The sequence below is a fragment of the Taudactylus pleione genome, unplaced genomic scaffold (assembly GCF_031769625.1).
Source record: "Taudactylus pleione unplaced genomic scaffold, aTauple2 ptg000814l, whole genome shotgun sequence".
Lineage (NCBI taxonomy): Eukaryota > Metazoa > Chordata > Amphibia > Anura > Myobatrachidae > Taudactylus > Taudactylus pleione.
Genome location: NW_028285216.1, coordinates 2,697,270 through 2,715,180, shown reverse-complemented (window position 1 = coordinate 2,715,180; position 17,911 = coordinate 2,697,270). Strand labels below are relative to the sequence as shown.

Below are 17,911 nucleotides of genomic sequence, written 5' to 3'. Positions count from 1 at the left end.
GCACCGCCCTGTCTTCCTGCATCCATGCCACTGCGTTTCCTTCCATCTGCACCACTGCCTTGCCCCCAGCTACTTCACTCTGTCCTCCCCTCATCTCTGCCACTCTTTTCCCTCCACCTGCACCACCCTGTCTTCCCACCTATCCGCACCAATCTGTCTTCCCCAAGCCCTACTGTTGTGTGTTCTCCCATTGTGCTAGTCTGTATTCCTCATCCACACCAATCTGTCTTTACCCAACTGTGCTTCTGTCTTTCCGCATCCATGCCACTCTGTGCCCCATTCATGTCGCTCTGTTCCCCCAAACCGTGCCACTCTGTCTTCTCCCCCCCCATGTGCACCACTGTATTCCACCAATCTGCATCACTTTGGCTCACCCCCATATGTACTGTTTAATCTTCCCCATCCACACCGTCTTCTCCCCCCATCCACCATACTCTTATCCCATCTGTGCAGCTCTGTGTTCTCAGTTGCATAGACTGCATGTGTGCATTCCAATGAGCACACAATTCTGTGAATTAGCTGCTTCACCATTTTGTGAGTGACAGCAATCTCACTCTGTGAAAGTTCTGAATCTGCAGTTAACCACATGGTATCATGGCATACCAAATCTGTATTATGCAAGGAACACATCCATTAAGGCGTCAGCCAGAGTTATCGTCATTTCATTGCTTTTTGAAGTTTGAGTGGCAGATATTCAATATGTTTTGTGAAATTTCAGATCATGTCTAAGAAGCCTTAATGGGACATGTGAAACTGTAAGGTTTTTGGTCTATGGAATTTCATTGCTTTAAAAATGTATTACCTATCAGGGTTTGGAGGAGCAAACAGGGCCACCTGCATGGGAGAAGGGCACACAATTATTTAAAAAAATATTTACCAGTTTTTTTTTTTTTTTAAACTGCAGCACAGTTTGTTTATTTAAACACAGATGCAGGTATCACGGATCTTTCAGATCCGAACCTGCATCTGCCTGCTGCTACCTCCCCCGGGTCCTTCCAGCTGCCTGCACCACCGCCGCCCGCATCGCCCCCGCTAATGCCAGCTACCGTCCCCGGGTCCCAGCCACAGCTAACGCCCTGGGATGTAAGTAGGACCTTGGAGGACTGGACACCAACAGTAAAGCTTTTCAATCCCAGGATGCTCCGGTTCTTCCCTATACCCCGCCCACAGCCTGAGGGCAGCTCAGTTTTGTTTACCATCCCAAGGCAGGAGAAGAGAGAAGGAAGACTGGTACACTGAAGAATCACATTCTCACACAGAGAAGGGAGACAATGGGGACAAAGCAGTTGTTCAAGGGTGGAAACGCTCCTGAGCGGATAGAAGAACCCTCCCTACACCTGAAGGAAACATCCTGAGAGGAAAATGTATCAAAGGCATAAAACCTAAGAAAGGTGTGGACAGACCAGGTGTCCGCCCTGCATAGCTGAGGCACCACGCTGGGCTGCCCACAGAGCAAGTAGAATGAGCAGATACTATAGCCGGCACAGGAAGGCCAGACTGCATGTAAGCCTGTGAGATAGTCATGCAAATACATCTGGCCAGAGTCTGTTTGTTAGCTGGCCATCCCTACTTGTGGAATCCATAAAGGACGAAGAGGGAGTCCGACTTTCTGATGGAAGCAGTACGGTCCACCTAGATCTTTAGATCACGGACCATATCCAAAGAGGCCTCACCTGCCGAGAGGTATGGGGATTGAAAAGCCGAAACCACAATTTCCTCATTTAGGTGGAAATGAGACCACCTTGGGAAGGAAGCCCGGGCGTGTTCTAAGAACTGCCCTGTCCTGATGAAAGATTAAAAATGGGGAGCAACATGAAAGTGCCCCTAAATCCGATACCCTACTGGCACAGATGCGATAGCCAGAAAAAACAGTCTTCGCAGTGAGCCACTTGACATCCACTGATTCCAGGGGTTCGAATGGAGGTTCTTGAAATGCTTGCAGCACAACTTGCCAAATCCCATGGAGCCACAGGAGGGACATAGGGAGGCTGTATACAGAGAACACCTTGCAAGGAGGTGTGAACATCTGGTAGAGGAACCAGATGGATAAAGCAGAGACCTGCACTTTCAGAGATGCTAGGCGGAGGCAGAGTTCCAATCCAGCCTGAAGGCAGGCAAGAATTCTAGACACCTTAAAAACTTTGTGGGGGGGGGGGGTTATAGTTTCTTGGAGCACACCACTGGAAATATGTATGCCATATTCTGTGATAAATCCTGGCTGAGGCAGAGTTTACGAGCCCTGAACATGGTTTGGACCACAGAGCTGTAAAATACCTTAGCCGTAAGGAGGGATGTCTCAAGAGCCAAGCCGTTCAAGTCAGATGGGCCAGGTCCGGATGTAGACATGGACCCTGAGGCAACAGGTCTGTCCATAGAGGAACGTCTATGGAGACACTCTGAAGACTGGAGTACCAATGGCATCTGGGCCAAGCCAGAGCTATCAACAGGACTGTGGGGAAAAGAGGTATGCCAAATGGAAGGTCCATTTCACTGACAATGCGTCCACGAAGGCTGCGTAGGGGTCCCTTGTCCTGGCTCTATACTCTAAGTTTGTTGTTTTGTCTTGAGGCCATGAGATCCACAGCCGGCAGACCCCATTTGTCCACCAGGAGCCGAAAGACTTCTGGATGTAGAGACCACTTTCCTGCATGCACGTCGTGACGGCTGAGGAAATCTGCTTCCCAACTGAGAACTCCCAGGATGAACCGCGGAGATGGTTGGGAGATGGTGTTTGGTCCATGTGAGAATGTGGGACACATCTGCCATTGCTGCCAGACTCAAGAGTGCCTCCTTGGTGGTTGAGGTAGGCCACTGCCGTGGCAATGTTGGGCTGTAGTTGTACTGGCCTGTCCTGAAGAATTTCCTGAGCTAGAGTGAAAGAACTGTAAATGGCTCAAAGTTCCAAGACATTGATTGGTAACTTTTCCTCGACTCTGGTCCAGCGGCCCTGGAAGGAGTGCTGGCCGGTCACTGCGCACCACCATTGGAGGCTTGCGTCCGTGGTGAGGAGAGCCCAATCTGGGATCCAAAATGGGCGATCCCCATCTAAATGGATTGTCTGGAGCCACCAGACTAGGGACAGGCGAACCTCCGGGGGGTGACCAATCATCTGGGATCGAAGTAGATGAGGTAGGCCGTTCCACCTGGAGAGGATCAGGAGGGGCCTGGAGTGAAACTGACGAACTCCACCATGTCAAAGGTGGACACCATTGATCCCAATGTCTGTATTGCACCGTGAATTGACACTCGGCGACTGCAGAGCAGTCTGTGCACTCAATGTTGTATTAAGAAGATCATGTCTGTTAGAAAGATTCTCCGAACCTGAGAGTCCAAGAGGGCTCCTAAATGTACCATTCTTTGAGAAGGAGTCAGGGAAGACTTTCCAGTTGATCAGCCACCCGTGCGTTTGTAGGAAGGCAATTGATATCTGCAGATGGTAGTGAAGTAACTCTGGGGAGCTAGCCAACAGCAAGAGGTCGTCTAAGTACAGGAGTAGTCTGATACCCTGGTGACGAATGGAGGCAACCATAATTTTGGTAAATACCTGAGGGGCCGCTGAGAAGCCAATCGGTAGGGCCTGAAATTGGTAATGCTGTTGTAGGATAGCAAACCGGAGATATTGTTGATGAGAAGGCACTATAGGTACATGTAGGTAAGCATCATGAATGTCCAGAGACACCATAAAATGCCCAGGCTCCATAGCCAGGATAATAGAGCGTAGGGTTTCCATACGTAACCTGGGCACCCTGATACACTTGTTCAGAGATTTGAGGTTGAGGATAGGCCGATGAGCCCCATTGGGCTTCTGAACCAGGAAAAAGGTAGAATAGCAGCCCTTGCCTCGTTGTGAGGTGGGGACCGGAATTACTGCTGAATTCAGTAATGACTATGGCTTTTTGGAGCAGCAGAGCCTTGCTTGGGTCTGATGGAGGCCCTGTGCAAAAGAACTGCTGGAGGGAGGGGTGGGGGGGTCGCCTTAGGAAGGATAGAGCATATCCATGGGAGACCACTTCGCTTACCCAGGCGTCTGATGTGGTTTGACGCCAAAACTGGTTGAATTTAAAAAGTCTGCCTCCCACCCTGGAAGCCACCACGGAGAGGCTCACCCCGTCAGGCTGTATGCTTGTCCTCAGACTTGGCAGGTGGACGTCTAGTAGCCCAGGCTTGTTTGGCCCTATGCTTGGAGGCCTTGGCTGATGCCTGACGCTTAGCTTTTCCTTGAGGGCGAAAGGACCTGAAAGGATGACATCCGAGGCTTTGTATTCTATGTAGAGAGCAGGAATGCAGTCTTGGAAGCTGCCAAAGTAGTCACAATTTTATCTAATTCTGAACCAAACAGGATATCTCCAGAATAAGGAAGGGACGCCAGAGCACTTTTTGAACCTGAGTCTGCTTTCCAGGAATGTAGCCAAACAATATGGCGATCCACTATCGAAGTGGTAGATATCCTAGAGGTCAGGAGAGCAGTATCCATAGCTGCTTCTCCCAAGTAGGAGGCTGTATCTCTAATGTGAGATATGTAGGATAGTTGCTCCCTTGAAGCATCAGGGTGGAATGTCTTTTAGGGCCTCTGTCTAACTCTCAATGGCTTTTGCCAACCCGGCCATAGCCCTAGCAGGACGAGTAATACCTCCTGTAAGAGTATATGGATTTGTGACAAGCTTCTATACGCCTATCTGTAGTCTCTGTCAAGGAGGTTGCAGTATGGATGGGTAAGGTGGCATTCTTAACCAGTCGTATTACACAAGAATGCACTGCTGGGGGAACTTCCCATTTAGTGCAATCAGTAGCTGGAAGAGGGTAAAAAGGAACTTAAACGTTTTGGAGTTTGAAACTTTTTACAGGGCATATTCCATGCTTCACTCATGTGATCAGATAGCTGATCAGAGTGAGGGAACACTGGTAAAACTACCTTTAGTAGTTTAAAAAGTGGTTGTTTTTTTTCTTAGGAGCGGGTTCTTCCTTTTCTATTTGCAAAATGGATGTTACGGCTCTCAAAAGAGCAGGTATTTTTAATTTAGAGGGTGGCTCCTCGTCTCCTGAGACCGAGTCAGAGAGAGAGGTCTGCGTCTCCTGCCCCCCCAGATGATGCATCAGAATCAGATAACTGGGTGGACTGGGAAGAGAACAGCATGTTTAGGAGGTAAAGGCTTTTCCTTTTGCAGCATTTGCTTAAAAACTGTAGAGGTATTATCCTAAATATGTACTAAAGGTAGAGTACATCTACCCATGGGGGAGGCAAAGGATTTGCATGGCGTACCTGCTGTGGCTATCCCACAGGGGGGGGCTACCACGGGGACTGCTAAGTCTTCCGCAATCTCTGTCAGAACCTGAGAAAAAGCAGCCCAGGATGGGTCCTGAGGATGAGACACCGGGACTGAGGGGCCAGTGCCTGTGTAACAATTAGTACAAAAACCATCCTAAATGAGGTCCTCTGGGGCTAAGCTCGCTCAGCAGGACTTACAAGACACCAGAGTAGGAGCAGGAGCATCAGCCTGCTTGTTAATCTTCCCTTTGTTTTATTATTCTTGTGGCTATGTCTGGCACACAGTATGATACAGTGCAGTGAACACCCTGCAGTATGTGTAAAATGGCACCGTGTAGAGTGCAACCGCGCTATATAGTAGGTGACAGCCCTCAGAAATACATATAAGATGTGAGGTACAATGAAGCCCCTATACCTTAGTATGTCAGGGTAAATTAGAATAAGGGAAAAGTGTAAGTGTAAGTATAGAAAGTAGAGAGTCACATACAAACGCAGAAAAAAAAAAAAAACTGTCCCGTGGGAGAGGTATACAGGTATACTGGACACAGGGATACCCAGCGTTCCCAGAGACCTGTGAAAAAGAAAATGGCTGCCACGTATCTGAGGGGGCAGAAGGTGAGGGAGGAACAGTTCAAGGAATGGCTAGACTGCAGTGGAATGGCACCCTGAGCTGGGGAAGGGGCTGCAGGGAGAGAGCTGACATTAACCACCAGGAACTCCCTAACCTCTAAATTTTGCGCCAGTATATTAATGCCCCGGTGGTCTAGTGGAGTTGTGGGTGCACAACTGTCCACATCAGCGCCTCCAGTCCATCTCCTGAGACTGGACTGCACAAAGACGCGGGTCCCCGCAAGCGGAGGTCCCTTACCTGTACCCTGGATTACGGGCTGCAGTCTGGGGAGCTTGCTAGCTAGTCCCCCACATGCTTCTTTAGCCTCCGATCGCTTCAGAGGCCAGCGTTCCACAGCAGGGGTCGGCGAAGGTGACCGGGAATGCAGCGGGGAAAACTGCCAGGCGGTAGGCTGTTTCTGCCGGGCGATATGCCCGCAGAAAACAGCCTGGGGAGAAGATACACACACACAAACAGTGCCTTGCAAAAGTATTCACCCCCCCTTGGCTTTTTACCTTTTTTGTTACATTACAACTTATATTTTATTTTATTTTTATCTGAATTTTATGTGATGGATCTGCACAAAATAGTCTAATTTGGTGAAGTGAAATGAGAAAGATATATATATTAAAATGAATCTTTATAAATAAACCAATCACCTTCAGAAGCCACACAATTAGTGAAATTAAGTCCACCTGTGTGATATCTAAGTGTCACATGATCTGTCAGAATAAACACACCCTTTGTGAAAGGCCCCAGAGGCTGCAACACCACTAAGCAAGAGGCATCACACCATGAAGAACAAGGAGCTCTCCAAACAAGTCAGGGACAAAGTTGTTGAGAAGTACAATTCTGGGCTGGGTTATAAAAAAAATATCCAAATCTTTGATGATCTCCCGGAGCACCATCAAATCCATCATCAACAAATGGAAAGAACATGGTACCACAACAAACCTGCCAAGAGGGGGCCACCCACCAAAACTCACAGACCGGGCAAGGAGGGCATTAATCAGAGGCAGCACAGAAGCCAAAAGGTAACCCTGAAGGAGCTGCAGAATACCAAAGCAGAGGCTGATGTATCTGTGCATGTGACCACAAGCAGCCATACACTCAATAGAGCTGGCCAGAAAAAAAGCCATTACTTAGTGATAAAAATAAGACGACACGATTTGAGTTTGCCAAAAGGCATGTTGGCGACTCTCCAAATGTATGGAGGAAGGTGCTCTGGTCAGATGAGACTAAAATTTAACTTTTCGGCCAACAAGGAAAACGCTATGTCTGGCAGAAACCCAACACATCCCAGCACCCCAAGAACACCATCCCCACAGTGAAACATGGTGGTGGCAACATCATACTGTGGGGATGTTTTTCAGCAGCAGGGACTGGGAAACTGATTTGAGTCGAGGGAAAGATGGATGGTGCTATATACAGGGATATTCTTGAGCTAAACCTGTTTTAGTCTGCCTGTGATTTGAGACTGGGACGGAGGTTCACCTTCCAGCAGGACAATGACCCGAAGCAGACTAACTACTAAAGCAACACTCGAGTGGTTTAAAGGGAAACATTTAAATGTTATGGAATGGCCTAGTCAAAGTCCAGATCTCAATCCAATAGAGAATCTGATCAGACTTGAAGATTGCTGTTCACAAGTGGAATCCATCCAACATGAAGGAGCTGGAGCAGTTTTGCCTTGAGGAATGGACAAAAATTCCAGGGGCAAGATTTCACAAGCTCATAGACTTATCCAAAGCGACTTGCAGCTGTATTTGCCGCAAAAGGTCACTCGACAAAGTACTGACTTTAGGGGGGTGAATAGTTATGCACGCTGAAGTTTTCTGTTATGTTGTCCTAAATGTTGTTTGATTCACAATATAAATAAATAAAAAAAAAACAAACAAACTTCTTCATAGTTGTAGGTATGTTCTGTGAATGAAATGATACACACCTTCAAACAATCCATTTTAATTCCAGGTTGTGCGGCAGCAAAACATGAAAATGCATTATATATCTATCTATCTATCTATCTCTAGGGTGCACTCACCAGACCATAAAAATATCCTTTAATTAATCCATAGAATAGATGAGAACAGCATAATGTCGACGTTTCGGTCCTACAGCATAGACCTTTATCAAGGAGTCTTGACAAAGGTCCATGCTGTAGGACCAAAACGTCGACATTATGCTGTTCCCATCTATTTTATGAATTAAAGGATATTTTTATGGAGTCTGGTGAGTGCACCCCAGAGTTTTTCTCTAATATATGTGGATTAATGGCACTATATGGGTTGGTCACCCCAGCAAAATGCATTAAACGTATCGTGAGTGCGGACCTACTTTGGAATATATATATATATATATATATACATACATATACACATACACACACACATATACACACACGCACATACATATATTCTCTTTCCATGCAGCGAGTTCACAGTAGATAGATGTAAATACTATGTAACAATAGTTAGTAAATTCCCAGACTGACAACAAAAACCGAAAGAATGCCTCAGGAGAATGCTTACAGAAAATCGATTTATAGGGTAATTTATATCAAATATGTAATTTAAGGTGGAAAAAAAAAAATATTGTAGAAAAATGTAAGGGAGGGGGGGCGGAATTCAATTCTCATTGTGGGGATGTAGCTTTCGGGTTAAGTGCCTGGAACTATTCAATTTGCTCACGCTGTAAACCTGCGACTAGCCGACTTATGCCGCAAGAAATCTGCATCAACTAGTGCCTTGGGGCTAGTCGGGGAGTTACCGACATTCTTCACAAACATATCGCTGGTACACACCTGCCAAAGTGTCCACGATATATCAGCCATTCAATTGAATGGCCGATATGCTAGGCACACACTGGCTGATATATCGGCCATTCAACTGAACGGCCGATATATCAGCTAGTGTGTGCCTAGCATAAGCCCCGGGCATTAGTGGCAGTAAGGTGCATCTCCCGGGTTAAGTGTTGGGCGAGATGCAGTCAACAAAATAGCTCTGGACAATTAAAACAGGAGCTACATTCCCACAATCAGAATTTAATTCTCCCCTTTAATTGTATAATCTTTATCACTTGAAAATATAAAGTAACATACATGGGACATGAAAATCTGAAGTCAGGACACACAAGAATTGGTAATTGCAACAGCAGAGAGAAAGGGACATTATACGACATGAGGGTAAGCAAAAAGCCTAAGTTGGCTACACACAATACAAGTAGGTACGGTATGGTAGCCAGGATTGCGACGCGCGATCCGACGGCCGGCATATCAGGTGGTCCCCACACACAGAGCTATCCGCTGCCCAACCCGATATGCCGGCCTTACCCCGTCCCTCCGCATAGACCAGCATGAGACAGTCTGTCGATTCTCAAGATTACTTGTGCAAACAGAAAAGGGGATTTTTGGTTCCTTACTGTTGAATCCTTTTCTCTGAATCAGGCTGGGGGACACTGGACCATGGGATTGTAGGTTGGGCTGGAGCTGGCACTTAATAAAACTGTAGCTTTAAATCCTATGCTCCTCCCCCCTGCAATCGCACAATTCCAGTACTTCTTTAAAAGAGTCCAGAGAGGAGTAGCAGGAACCCCATGAACCGGTTTAGAACAACCAAACAAACCAGTAGGGAAAAACCCGGTCAAGAACCAAACAACTTGCACGACTGAGCGTGAGGGAGGGAACGCAGTGTCCCCCAGCCTGATTCAGAGAAAAAGATTCAATGGTAAGTAACCAAAAATCCACTCCTTCATCAAGGCTGGGGGACACTGGACCATGGGACGTTCAAAAGCCGCCCCCAGGGGAGGGTACGTTCAGGCTGCCTGACCAGAAAACTGTAAGCCCAAAGTGGGTGCCGCCGGAGGCAAAATATAACTACACTACAGAACGGCTGCTACGCAGCCCATCAAAATGGTGCCTAACTCCTCAGGCACTTAACGAAGACTGGAATTGTGGGATTGCAGGGAGTAGCATAGGATTTAAAGATACAGTTTTAGTAAGTGTCAACTCCAGCCCCAACCTACAATCCCATGGTCCAGGGTCCCCAGCCTTGATGAAAGAGAAAGATCTGGATAAGCGCGCAGCGGCCGATATCATGCCCACACGGAACTATATAGCTGCGATATCGTTCCAATCCGTCGGAATGGCTAAAATATTGCTCAGTGTGTGGGGGCCTTTAGACCAGCACTGAGAAAAGCCCAAACAACAGTGGTTGTATAGGAAAAACGTATAAGTGGCAAGAAGAGAGAAGTTATGTTGTCACTTAATGGGTCAATGATAAGACAATGCCTGAAGAACTGTGTTCAACATTGGAGGGCTACCTTTAATATGTTCTGCTTATAAAGACTAACCAGGAAACAATACAGGAGCAAGACATGTACTTCTTACAGGAGAGGAGGAACCAAAAGTGCTACAATATCCGCACAGCAAATAAATTTATAGCAGCTTGAAAGGGGGAAAAAAAAAACCACTAATACCCCTTTCAGACACTGCAGCATATAGCCGGGATATTCCCAGGTAGACCCCTTTCAGACATAAGCCAGATTTTTCGTTTTAAATATTACCTGCCTCTCGTCTGCTCTTCCTAACCTATCCCCTCTCCGGCTGCCACTGATGTCATCGTTAAGCAAATCAAAATGCAGCCACTGTTAAAATAGGTAATAAAATAATTTCCTATCTGCCCTGTTGGTCCAGCGGGAGAGCGGGCGGCCCACTGTGGCTGCGAACCACCGGCGGTCTCCAGCGCCGGTCTCCCTCCCCGGCGTCCGGCTGGTGTTCTCTGTGCCTGACTCTGTTGTTAGCGCCACAGTCACAGGTGCGGGGGGTGGTGAGCAGCAGTGCAGAGCGTCCTATAGGACGCTCTGCGCTGCCAATGTAAAAGCTGCTTGGTGCAGCCCAGGAGTAGTAAATTCCCGGGTAGCACCATTCACACATAAGCAGGGTAATATCCCGGGACTTAAGTCCCGGGAAATACCCTGGTCGGTACCTTTCAGAAATACGCGGCTACCCGGGAATTTGGCTGAGGCAGGCCAAATTCCCGGGATTCTCAGTATGTCTGAAAGGGGTATGACATGTGTTGTGCACATGTTAGTAAATAAGCTACCATAATAAGCTATGTGTCTGCTCAACCTATATAGTTACGAGCAGACCTCAACTAGTGTGCATCCTCCAAAACCGTTCTTACAGCGGGATGTAGTCGGCAGCTAGTGCTAAATGAATATGGTCCTATCCCCACTCAGCAATACACAGCTAAACTAATAGCTTTCAACAACTAGTCATTTATGAAACCAGAAGCACACATGGAACAGTGGGACTATTTGCCAGAATAATTTCAGATGTACAGAAAGTCATTTAAAAGCTTTAAATAAAATCTCTTTACCTGGGGTCCTTGACAGAAAATGTTGTGATGCCCAATAACTGCCCAAGTTCATCAGTGCCGCAGTGAACAATGTGTTGCTGCTGCTTGTCATACAGCTGTTTCACCATGATGTACTGGCCCAAATAATGCATAACCTATGCAGAAAAAAAAACACATGCATTACATGATATGCCAATATAATCATATCTTTATTAAGGATGAATAAATTGCAAAACTAGGGCGCACTGAATATTACAATAAAATCATAATTTATCCTACAACCAAATTTACTTTTACATCTGCAAAGCTTCTAATTTTACACATAATATATACAAACATGCCACAGATGTAGGCTTTCATAACAGATCAGTGTCTGCCATTTTCTAGTTACAATGGAACAAATAAGTGTGAGCTTTTTATTAATAGAACTGCAGCCATATTTACTGATACAATACTAATTCTCTCTCTCAGGAGAACAAACATACAACTGATGAGAAAGAGGTGTTAGAAGACCATCAGAAAAGCATAAGCAACACCAAATGGAAGTATTAACAATATCTAGTTAGAAGTACTGAATAACTAAGTTTTATTTTTTTTACCTACATTAATGACAACAGGCTTTACCTCAAAAGCAACTATAAAACATGGTTGAGACAGAAGTGGTAAGATTAGAGGCTACTCATAAGGTGAACCCTGCCAACAAGAAGCTTTTTAAAGGAATTACTAATACATTTTCATTACAGGAGGTTCAGCAGAACATTGCACGTCTCAAACAGAACTTTTATGTTCTAGGGAACAGAACTGGTCGCTTGCTAGCACGTAAGCTGAGGAGACTGAGGCCCTGATTCAGACACGGTCGCTCTGACAGAGGGCTCGCTCTGAATCAAGGCCGGGCTTTTTTCTTTTTTAGAATGGCCTCCTGGCCGCTCGCATAGCTGTGGGTGACCACCCACAGCTACAGCGAGCGGCCATGATGATGGTCGCGATGGTCAAGACCATCGCAACCATCGGGCTTGCGACGAGACCCTTTTGGTAGGGTCTCGTGGCCGCAAGCCCCAGTGAGATTTCGGCTCTAACAGAGCCGGAATCTCTCCACTGACGTCACTCGTGAGGTCAGTGGGGCCGCCCCCAAACAACAGGCGTTCTCATGGGAACGCCTCCGTTTGGGCAGCCACCCCGCTGGCCCGCCCACCAAAGGAGGCGAGCTGTCACTCAACATCGACAGCTCGCCCCCTTTGTTGCGAGACCCGGAGCGACGGAGTGCCCATCGCTAGCCGGGTCTCGTGCATGTGCACGACGGAGCCGGCTCTGTCCTGCGCATGCGCTGTGGGCCACCATCGACCCAGTTGCGAGCGCTCAGCGCTTGCGACAGAGTCTGAATCAGGCCCTGAGGGCTAAGGAGCAAATACAACACATATTCTAAAAGGTGTCAAAGTTTCTGACCCAAGGGAGTTTGTGAGCCTCTGGTCATACAAAGCCATCTAGCCAATGTTTGTTTATAGGCTGGCCATCTCTTCTTGTGAAAAACAAAAATAGCTCAAACAAGGAGTCTGATTTCCGAAGGGAACTGGTACGGTCCACGTAAATCCTGAGAACACGGACCACATCCAATGAGGCCTTACCTGCTGTGCGGTCTGGTAACTGAAAGGCCGGTACAATAATTTCCTGATTAACATGGAAATTAGAAACCACTTTTAGGAAGAAACTCGGGGCTGGTGCGAAGCACAGCCCTACCTTGTTGAAATATCAGAAAGGGAGGACGACAGGAGAGCTCTCCCAGATCTGACACCCTCCTGGTAAATGCCAGGAGAAAGAGTCTTAACTGTTAACCACTTGAGGTCCACCTAATCTAGTGGTTCAACTGGAGGACCCTCGAGGGCCCGAAGAACTACCGCCAAATCCCAAGGAGCCACAGGGGGGGGGGGGAACAATGGGAGTTTGAATCCGGAGAACACCCTGGAAAAAGGTATGAATATCTGGGAGCGGAGCTATCCTTCGTTGGAACCACACTGACAGTGCAGAGACATGTACTTTCAAACGAGGCCAGGCGTAGGCAGAGATACAATCCAGTTAGAAGGAATGCCAATATTCTGGAAATACGAAACATCCGAGGGTTGTAATCCCGAGAGCGACACCACTGGAAACAAGGATTCCACACTCTGTGGTACTGTGACCGGACAGCTTCCAGCCCGAACTCCCGATCACAGGTTGAGTTATCGATCCGCACTAGACCTTGGGGTATCAGGGATTCCCGCTTACCGTCAGTGACCGCCTGTCACTGACTCCGCCCACTGCACTGTGGACATGCAACGATGCTGCCACCACAGAGCTCCTCCTATCGGCACTCAGAACCGCTTTTGAACACCCAGGCTCCTACCTCGGCAACGCTTCTGCGTTTTACTAGCTGCGACCACACCCCCTGATTGGTGTCGGCTGATTCCTCGTGATCCCTTGCAATGGACCAGGTCTGCACGGTAGCTGGCAGAGGGCCTGAACTTGGGAGACTCGGAGCTCCTACCCAGAACAGCCGGAGAACGGAATAGCGTTTGGCGCAATTCTGTTGGTCACATGACTGAGATGCAATTGAAGTCAGGCAAGATGTTTATTGCTCAAAGTCTTAAAGACTCAACCTTCCGAATGAAGGGGTACATTAGCATACAGGAATCTTATCAATCAGCAGTTCTTCTCCTCAAAGAATTTGTAGGAATGTACACATACAGGCTCTCTTTTTATATCATTCTTACACACAATATCACAGGGGGGTAAATCCGCCCCGTGTTCCTCTCTACCAATCATGCTTCCTCACATAATATAATTTAACCACATATTACATTTCAAAAGGAGTCACCCAATTTCCTCCTTTCTTATCTACCACCCAAACCTAAACACAAACTGATTTATCATACAACATAACGGTCTCCTAAAATGTTGATATAACATTTCACAGTGACATTCATCCTTCCCAATGGAAGTATCAGTTTGGCATTTCCAACCTTAAATTCAGTGACAAACAAATGGGGCTTCTTAAAAACAAACAAATTGTCTTTTCAAAGGAAGTGCTGTAAACAAAGTGTTTAGCCATATGACACTATTCACACAGAAACCTTCCAGCTAGGTCTCACATAGAGTTCACTGACCACAACAGGTCTTTCTACTCATCAGACCTCCTGCTAGGAATGACAATCAGCATCTAATTTCCTGCAGTCACAAGTTGGTCATGTTTTATACTGGCATATCCAAGAAGTGCATTTTCTTTACAAAATATACATGTAAAATCATACATTTTAAATACATTCACATTTCATGCCTGTGCACAGCATCAGGCTTTGCACCCTGCAGCACTGAGCCAGGACGTGCTTTCCTGGCTCAGTGCTGCACATACCATTTTAAATACGTTTGTATTTTTAAACACTCGGCGCCCAGCGCAGAGTACACATTTACAATAGGCACCTGGCACCTTTTGTCCTTTTAAAAATGGCGCCATAGCATGGGGGTTAACCCCTTCAGTGCAGCGGCTGCCATTATACAGGTGGGGCCGGCCTCAGGTACATTCTGGCTGAGGCAGGTTTATGCGCTCGAAGTATTGTGCTGATGACTGAGCTGGAGAATCCCCTGAACCTTAGGATGGATGTCTGAAGCCAGACTACCCAAGTCCGGGTAAAGGCAAGGACCCTGAGACAACAAATCCTGACAATGAGGTAGCAGGAACAGAGTGTAGATGGAGAGACTCCAAAGATCTGAGTACCAATGACTTCTGGGCCAAGCTGGAGCCACCAGCAGAACCATGCCTCCATCCTGCTTAAACATCTGAAGAATTTGAGGAAGTAGGGAGACAGGAAGAAATAGGTACACAAACTGGAAGGCCCACTTAACTGACAGAGCGTCCACCAAGCTTGCTTCGGCATCTCTTGTTCTGGACCCGTACACTGGTATGATTGTGACTGAAGGCCATGAGGTCCACCTTTGGGAGGCCCCATCTGTCCACTAGGAGTTGAAATACCTCTTGGTGATGACAGACCATTCCCCTGGATGCATGTCGTGACAGCTGAGGAAGTCAGCTTCCCAATTGAGAACTCTAGGAATGAACACTGCCGAAATGGCCGAGAGGTGACACACTGCCCATGTCAGAATGCGTGACACTTCTGCCATTGCTGCCCGACTTAGAGTGCCTCCTTGATGGTTAATGCAAACCACTGGGTTGGCGTTGTCGGACTGAATCTTCAAGGGATTGCCATGAAGAATGTGTCTTGCCATCATGAGCGCCCTGTATACAGCCTGAAGTTCCAAAACGTATATTGGAAGAATTGCTTCAACAACTGTCCAACGGCCCTGAAAGGGCCGGACACTGTGCCTCAGCCCGAAGACTGGCGTCAGTTGTTAGGATTACCCAAGTCCAGGGTCCAAAAGGGGCGACCCTTGGTTAGATTAGGTGTCTGTAGCCACCAAGATAGAGAGACGCACCTCTGGCTAGAGCACAATCGTCTGAGCTTTGATCCAATGGGGTAACCCGTTCCACCTGGAGAGGATCAGCATTTGCAAAGGCCTGGAAAGGAACTGAGCATATTCCACCATGTCGAAGGTGGACACCATTGATTTCAAAACCTGCATTGCTGAGTGGATCGACACTCGGCAACATCTTGTCTGATGTCAGAAAGATTCTCTGATCCGGAGAATCCAGCAGGGCTCCAAGATGATTCATACTCTGAGGGATTCAGGGAGGAATTTTTCCAGTTGATTAACCATCCGTGCTTGTGCAGGAAAGCAATGGTTAACTGCAGATGGCGGTAAGCACTTCTGAGGATCCTGCTAAGAGCAGGAGGTCGTCCAGATATGGTAACAGTCGGACACCCTGACCACGTAGATGGTCCGCCATGATAGCCTTAATGATAGCCATAATTTTGGTAAACACCCGTGGAGCTGTGGATAGTCCAAAGGGCAGAGTCTGAAATTGGAAGTGCTGCTGTTTGCTGTATAGCAAACTGGAGATATCAATGTGAGGGCGCTATAGCTACCTGTAGGTACGCGTCCTGAAAATCCAGAGATACCATGAAGTCCCCAGGCTCCATAGCTAGGATGAAGGAGCGCAGGGTTTCCAACCTGAACCAAAGTACCCTGAGGAATTTGTTCAAGGATATGAGGTTGAGGCTAGGCCAATGAGACCCATTCGGCTGCTCAACTAGAGAGTAGAATAATAACCAGTCCCTGGTTTTTTTCGGTAAAAATGTGGGGAAGAACCCTTTGGACAGTACCCCTAATGATAATTTAGCGAAAAAACATTTTGTACATTGCATACTTTACCAAAAAACGGGCGCTGAAATTTTAATCTAATTTCTTTTTTCCCATGAAAAAATGCGTTTAACGTATTGGGTCTGGTATTTCGGAGGGCCATAAGGCTGCGCCAAGTGCTTTAAACACCGCACGTGGCTGGCGCAGGTGGTTTTTTAAAGCCGCTAAAAAAAATGCCTGCGCCAGCTACGTGCGATGTTTAAAACACTTGGCGCATCTTTATGTCCCTTCAAAATACCAGCCCCAATAGATTAAATGCATTTTTTACAAAAAAAGTTATAAAATTGTCCGAAATTTCAGTGGTCGATTTTCGCCAAAGTACGCAATATCCGGAAAAAAAAATTCACCAAAGTATCATTAGGGAAGCTGTCCAAAGAATTCTGTAAGAAATCCCCACATTTTTACACAAAAATAGTGATTTCGCACTTTCAATCTTTTTCAAAATTTAGAAAAGTTCTCTATTTTTACATGAAAAATCGTCGATAAAATATGGCGATATTGCCGAAAAATCAGCGATATTATCGTGGGTGCGATATTGTCGGTAATTGAATACGGCCCATAGCTGCAGAGTGAATGGCGCCCAAAATGGCAATGGGTATAATGCAACCGTGTATGTAGGATACTAGTAGGAAATATATATATACTGGTCCTGTCTTATGCCTGGGTAAGATGCAGGAGCACACAGCCCAAATATGGCACAGTGCAACAAATGTATATGACAAAACCTCACAAATACTGTGTTCTATAAATGTGAGGCACAGAAAAACCCCTGAATACACCTGTATGTTAAAGTAATAGTCTGAGAAAAAAAAAACACTGGTCCTGACTGATGCTTGGATAAGCTGCAGGAGCCCACTGTAAGTAAGCAACACACTGGTCCTGTGACACTTTGGTAAGCTGCAGGAGCCCTTTGCCTAAATATGGCACAGTGCAGCACACAACAGTATGTGTCAGACCTCACAAATATCATATGTGTGAGGTAGAAGAACCACGTTAACTACACCTGTATTAGGGCAGAATTAGAGGTATAGATATATGCTGACAGTTAGTAATAAAGACACAGACAGGCAGCGCTAGCATAAGTCAGATACAATGCAGAAAGTATACTACAAAGTGGCACTACAATCAACTGCCCAGATTCAGTGTCTGAGAAGGCTACAGTGCTGCATACCTCAACCCAAGGGAGAGGTATGCAGGGGGACTGGACCACACACTGGCCTGAGAGATCTGCGATTAACCACCAGAGGGGGTGTAGCCACAGGAAGAAACAGCTCAGCAAAGCCAGACCGCAGTGGAAAGGCGTGCATGAGCTGAGGGGAGGAGCCGCTACAACAGGGAAGGCTGAATCCCCTGGCTGAATATTAACCCCTGGGACGCTGGCCTCCTGCGCCGATA

General features: G+C 46.9%; 1 protein-coding gene across 2 annotated transcripts in view; it reads right to left on the bottom strand.

Annotated features, from left to right (window-relative positions):
• Window positions 1–17,911, bottom strand: part of MDM4 (MDM4 regulator of p53) — a 53,211-nt gene that overhangs the window by 17,286 nt on the left and 18,014 nt on the right. For both annotated transcript variants that reach the window (XM_088458165.1, XM_088458166.1), the window contains exon 4: window positions 11,252–11,385. In XM_088458165.1, coding sequence (XP_088314291.1) covers window positions 11,252–11,385 — 134 coding nt within the window. The remainder of the gene's footprint in view (window positions 1–11,251; window positions 11,386–17,911) is intronic.